Genomic DNA, 6,000 nt, shown 5'->3' with positions numbered 1-6,000 from the left:
CCGGATCCGCCCCCCCAGCCCCACCCCGACACTTCATTCATTCATTCATTCATTCATTCATTCATAGTGACTGAGCGCTTATTGTGTCCCGAGGACTGTACTAAGCTCTTGTGAGGGCTCAATACAGCCACAAATCGCAACGTGCTCACAGTCTAGAGGGGCGCCTACTCACCCCTCTACACCCCACCCCAATCCACCCCACTCGGCCCTCGTGAAAGGGCATCCAAACAAGTTATTGCTATTAATAATAATGGCGCTTATTAAGCGGTTACTACAACTAATAATAATGCTGATGGCATTTGCTAAGCTCTTACTACTACTACTAATAATGATGATGGCATTTGTTAAGCGCTCTGTTCTAAGTGCTGGGGGGGGGGATACAAGGTGATCAAGTTGTCCCACGTGGGGCTCACGATCTTCATCACCATTTTACAGATGAGGGAACTGAAGCCAATAGAAGTTAAGTGACTTGCCCAAAGTCACACAGCTGACAATTGGCAGAGCAGGGATTTGAACCCATGACCTGTGATTCCCTAGCCCGGGCTCTTTCCATTGAGCCACGCTGCTTCTCATGACCTTCTGACTCTCAGATCCGGGCCAAATGATAATAATATTGTAGTTAGATTAGAAATTCGTTACAGTCAGGGAACGTGTCTACTGGTTCTGATGAACTCTCCCAAGTGTTCTGTATATAGATATATAGTAAGCGCTTAATAAGAGATTGTCTGTGTTGCCGAATTGTCCTTCCTAAGCGCTTAGGACAGTGCTCTGCACGCAGTAAGCGCTCAATAAATACGATTGAATGAATGAATCTGGAAAATGGGGATGAAGACTGTGAGCCCCCCGTGGGACAACCCGATCACCTTGTAACCTCCCCAGCGCTGAGAACGGCGCTTCGCACATAGTAAGCGCTTATTAAATGTCATCATTATTATTATTATTGTTAATAAATAAAGGTCTTAGGAGGTCTCATTGGCTGTTACTCGAGGGCTTCGCGCCCGCCGGGCGGTTGCCTGGCAACGACCTCGGGGCGCTCCGGCCGCCGGCCCGTGGCGACCCGCGGGGCGCATGCGCGCGCGCCCCGGGAGTTCCCGCCACGCCCTGAGGAGCCCCGCGGGGCGCATGCGCACGCGCTCTGAGGCTCCCCGGCACGCGGTGAGGCGGGGCGCATGCGCACCCCCCTCCGGGGTTCCCGCCACGCCCTGAGGAGGCCCGCGGGGCGCATGCGCGCGCGCCCTGAGGTGTCCCCGGCACGCGCTGAGGCGGCTCGCGCGCACGCGCGCGCGCCCTGAGGCGACCTCGGAAGGGTCGGCGTCGAAGGAGGCGTCGAAGAAGGCGTCGGCCCGGGCGGGGATGGCGGAGGCCTGGCGGGCCCCGCCGGGGTCCGGGCCCGAGGACGAGGACGAGGACGAGGACGAGGACCAGGCCCCGGGGGAGGCCGAGGCCCCCGGGGTGGCCCGGCGCCAGGGCACGCCCGGCCCACGTAGGGACGCCCCCAAACCGCCCCCTCCCCTCACCGACACATGGGCATGGGTGGGGGGGGCGGGCCCTCGGGGGAGGGGGGGGAGACAGTGGGGGGTGGGGAGAGAGATTGGGGGGGTGAGGGGAGAGGATGGGGGGTGAGGGGGGAGAATGGGGGGTGAGGGGAGAGGATGGGGGGTGAGGGGGGGCGAATGGGAGGTGAGGGGAGAGGATGGGGGGCTGAGGGGAGAGAATGGGGGTGAGGGGAGAGAATGGAGTGAGGGGAGAGAATGGGGGCTGAGGGGAGAGACTGGGGGTGGGGGGAGAGAATGGGGAGGTGAGGGGAGAGAATGGGGGGTGAGGGGAGAGAATGGGGGGCTGAGGGGAGAGAATGGGTGGCTTGAGGGGAGAGAATGGGGGTGAGGAGAGAGAATGGGGGTGAGGGGAGAGAATGGGGGTGAGGGGAGAGCATGGGGGGTGAGGAGAGAGAATGGGGAGGTGAGGGGAGAGAATGGGGTGAGGGGAGAGAATTGGGGTGAGGAGAGAGTGGGGGCTGAGGGGAGAGAATGGGGGGTAGGGGGGAGAATGGGGGTGAGGGGAGAGAATGGGGGCTGAGGAGAGAGAATGGGGGTGGGGGAGAATGGGGGCTGAGGAGAGAGAATGGGGGTGGGGGAGAATGGGGGCTGAGGGGAGAGAATGGGGGGTGAGGGGAGAGAATGGGGGTGAGGGGAGAGAATGGGGAGGTGAGGGGAGTGAATGGGGGCTGAGGGGAGAGAATGGAGTGAGGGGAGAGAATGGGGGCTGAGGGGAGAGAATGGGGGCTGAGGGGAGAGAATGGGGGGTGAGGGGAGAGAATGGGGTGAGGGGAGAGAATGGGGAGGTGAGGGGAGTGAATGGGGGCTGAGGGGAGAGAATGGAGTGAGGGGAGAGAATGGGGGTGAGGGGAGAGAATGGGGGGTGAGGGGAGAGAATGGGGGGTGAGGGGAGAGAATGGAGTGAGGGGAGAGAATGGGGGCTGAGGGGAGAGAATGGGGGGTGAGGGGAGAGAATGGGGGGTGAGGGGAGAGCATGGGGGGTGAGGGGAGAGAAGGGGGGTGAGGGGAGAGAAGGGGGGTGAGGGGAGAGAAGGGGGGTGAGGGGAGAGAATGGGGTGAGGGGAGAGAATGGAGTGAGGGGAGAGAATGGGGGCTGAGGGGAGAGAATGGGGGTGGGGGGAGAATGGGGGGTGAGGGGAGAGAATGGGTGGCTTGAGGGGAGAGAATGGAGGTGAGGAGAATGGGGGCTGAGGGGAGAGAATGGGGGGTGGAGGGGAGAGAGTGGGGGGTGGGGGGGAGAAATGGGGAGGTGAGGGGAGAGAATGGAGTGAGGGGAGAGAATGGGGGTGAGGGGAGAGAATGGGGGCTGAGGGGAGAGAATGGGGGGCTGAGGGGAGAGAATTGGGGTGAGGGGAGAATGGAAGTGAGGGGAGAATGGAGGGTGAGGGGAGACATTGGGGGTGAGGGGAAAATGGAGGGTGAGGGGAGAGAATGGGGAGGTGAGGGGAGAGAATGGGGTGAAGAGAGAGAATGGGGGCTGAGGGGAGAGAATGGGTGGCTGAGGGGAGAGAATGGGGGTGAGGGGAGAGAATGGAGTGAGGGGAGAGAATGGGGGCTGAGGGGAGACAATGGGTGGCTGAGGGGAGACAATGGGGGGTGAGGGGAGACGGGGTGAGGGGAGAGAATGGAGGGTGAGGGGAGAATGGAGGTGAGGGTCAAGTCGGGGGGTGAGGGTAGAATGGTTCGTGTCCACCCTGGCACTTGGTACAGTGTCCAGCACCTAGTCAGTGCTTAACACCCACCACAACTACTATCACCTCCGTCGGGACGACTCCTCGGCCACCGTCCATCGACGTTTCCCCGTGCGTCTTGGGCGGACGGAGACGGCGGAGCGTGCGGCGCCGCTCTAACGCAAAATGGTTTCTCCTGTGTTCTCCCCGTGTGTGTGATGTGTGTGTGTGCGTGTGTCTCCCGTTAGGGCAGAAGCCCCCGGCGGACAGGGAACAGGTCACTTCTTTGACGTGGACGGTCCCCGCGCGCCCGGCACCCAGCAAGGGGCCGCCCAGACCCCCTCCGGCCGCTCCCACGACTTTTGCTGCTGCCACCGCCGCTGCCACGGCCACTCTCACCGGTACTGCTCCTAGTCTACCGCTCAGCCCACCCGCTTGCCTCGTATCCACCCCAGCGCTTAGGACGGTGCTTGGCACATAGTAAGCGCTGAAAGGTCAGCAGTGACCTCCTTCTTGCCAAATCCAACGGCTCCTACTCGATCCTAGTCCTCTTCGGCCTCTCGGCTGCCTTCGACACTGCGGACCGCCCCCCTCTCCTCGACACCCTCTCCGACCTTGGCTTCACTGACTCCGTCTTCTGGTTCTCCTCCTTTCTCTCCGGCCGTTCATTCTCGGTCTCCTTCACGGGCTCCTCCTCTTCCTCCCATCCCCTTACTGTGGGGGTTCCTCAAGGGTCAGTTCTCGGTCACCTTTTGTTCTCGATCTACACTCACTCCCTCGGTGAACTCACTCGCTCCCACGGCTTCAACTGTCATCTCTACGCCGATGACACCCAAATCTACCTCTCTGCCCTTGCTCTCTCTCCCTCCCTCCCGGCTCGCGTCCCCTCCCTCCTTCAGGACATCTCCACCTGGATGTCTGCCCGCCACCTAAAACTCAGTATGTCCAAGGCTGAACTCCTTATCTTCCCTCCCAAACCCCGCCCTCTCCCTGGCTTTCCCGTCACTGTAGACGGCACCACCATCCTTCCCCTCTCACGAGCCCGCAACCTCGGTGTCCTCCTCGTCTCCGCTCTCTCGCTCACCCCTCGCATCCGATCCGAAACCTGCCGGTCTCACTTCCGCGCCGAGATCCGCCCACTCCTTTCCATCCAAACCGCTACCTTGCCGGTTCAATCTCTCATCCCATCCCGACTGGATGACTGCGTCGGCCTCCTCTCTGATCTCCCGTCCTCCTGTCTCTCCCCGCTTCCGTCTATACTTCACGCTGCTGCCCGGATCGTCTTTGTGCAGAAACGCTCTGGGCATGTTAATCCCCTCCTCAAAAATCTCCAGTGGCTACCAATTAACCTACGGATCAGGCCAAAACTCCTTACTCTCGGCTTCAGGGCTGTCCATCCCCTCGCCCCCTCCTACCTCACCTCCCTTCCCTCCTTCTCCATCCCAGTCCGCACCCTCCGCTTCTCTGCCACTCACCTCCTCACTGTGCCTCGTTCTCGCCCGTCCCGCCTTTGACCCCCGGCCCACGTCCTCCCTGTGGCCCGGACTGCCCTCGGTCCGCACATCCTTCAAACTAACTCTCTCCCTCCCTTCAAAGCCCTACTGAGAGCTCACCTCCTCCAGGAGGCCTTCCCACACTGAGCCCCCCCTTTCCCTCTCCTCCTCCCCATCCCCCCCGCCCTACCTCCTTCCCCTCCCCACAGCACCTGTTTGCACAGGTTTATTACTCTATTGATTTTACTTGTCCATATTTACTATTCTATTTATTTTTTTAATAGTGTGCATCTACCTTTATTTCTATTTATTCTGATGACTTGACCCCTGTCCACATGTTTTGTTTTGTCGTCCGTCTCCCCCTCCTAGACTGTGAGCCCGTCGTTGGGTAGGGACCCTCTCTATATGTCGCCAACTTGTACTTCCCAAGCGCTCAGTACAGTGTTCTGCACACAGTAAGCGCTCAATGAGTACGATTGAATGAATGAACGAACAGATACCACCGTTATTCTTAGTACTAGTAACGGTAGTAAGCGCTTAACAAATACCATCGTTATTCTTAGTACTAGTAACAGTAGTAAGCGCTTAACAAATACCATCGTTAGTATTACTACTACTGCTACTAGTATTGCTACTGCTAATCCGGCCCGCTTGGCTCGTATCCACCCCAGCGTTTAGGACAGTGCTTGGCACATAGTAAGCGCTTAACAGATACCATCGTTAGTACTAGCAGCAGTAATAAGCGCTTAACAAATGCCATCGTTATTATTACTACTATTGCTACTATTATTGCTACTGCTAATCCGGCCCGCTTGGCTCGTATCCACCCCAGTGTTTAGGACAGTGCTTGGCACATAGTAAGCGCTTAACAGATACCATCGTTAGTACTAGCAGCAGTAATAAGCGCTTAACAAATGCCATCGTTATTATTACTATTGCTACTATTATTGCTACTGCTAACCCGGCCCGCTTGGCTCGTATCCACCCCAGTGTTTAGGACAGTGCTTGGCACATAGTAAGCGCTTAACAGATACCATCGTTAGTACTAGTAGCAGTAATAAGCGCTTAACAAATGCCATCGTTATTATTACTACTATTGCTACTGCTAATCCGGCCCGCTTGGCTCGCATCCATTCCAGCGCTTAGGACAGTGCTTGGCACATAGTAAGCGCTTAACAAATACCATCATTATTAGTAGTAGTAGTAGCAGTAGTAAGCGCTTAACAAATACCATCGTTATTACTACTACTGCTACTATTATTGCTACTGCTAATCCAACCC

At 57.9% G+C, this 6,000-nt stretch overlaps 1 protein-coding gene across 1 annotated transcript in view; it reads left to right on the top strand.

The window, feature by feature from the left end:
* The first annotated feature begins 1,068 nt into the window (after positions 1-1,068).
* The window catches only part of RAD21L1 (RAD21 cohesin complex component like 1), a 53,782-nt gene continuing 48,850 nt past the window's right edge, over positions 1,069-6,000 (top strand). Inside the window, exons 1-3 of the mRNA XM_038750057.1 lie at positions 1,069-1,155; positions 1,426-1,483; positions 3,475-3,627. Of these exons, the coding sequence (XP_038605985.1) occupies positions 1,069-1,155; positions 1,426-1,483; positions 3,475-3,627 (298 nt within the window). The remainder of the gene's footprint in view (positions 1,156-1,425; positions 1,484-3,474; positions 3,628-6,000) is intronic.

This window comes from Tachyglossus aculeatus, chromosome 8 (genome assembly GCF_015852505.1).
Source record: "Tachyglossus aculeatus isolate mTacAcu1 chromosome 8, mTacAcu1.pri, whole genome shotgun sequence".
Classification (NCBI taxonomy): Eukaryota; Metazoa; Chordata; class Mammalia; order Monotremata; family Tachyglossidae; genus Tachyglossus; species Tachyglossus aculeatus.
Note: the sequence above shows the minus strand (reverse complement) of the source record. Positions and strands in the feature narration are given on the sequence as shown.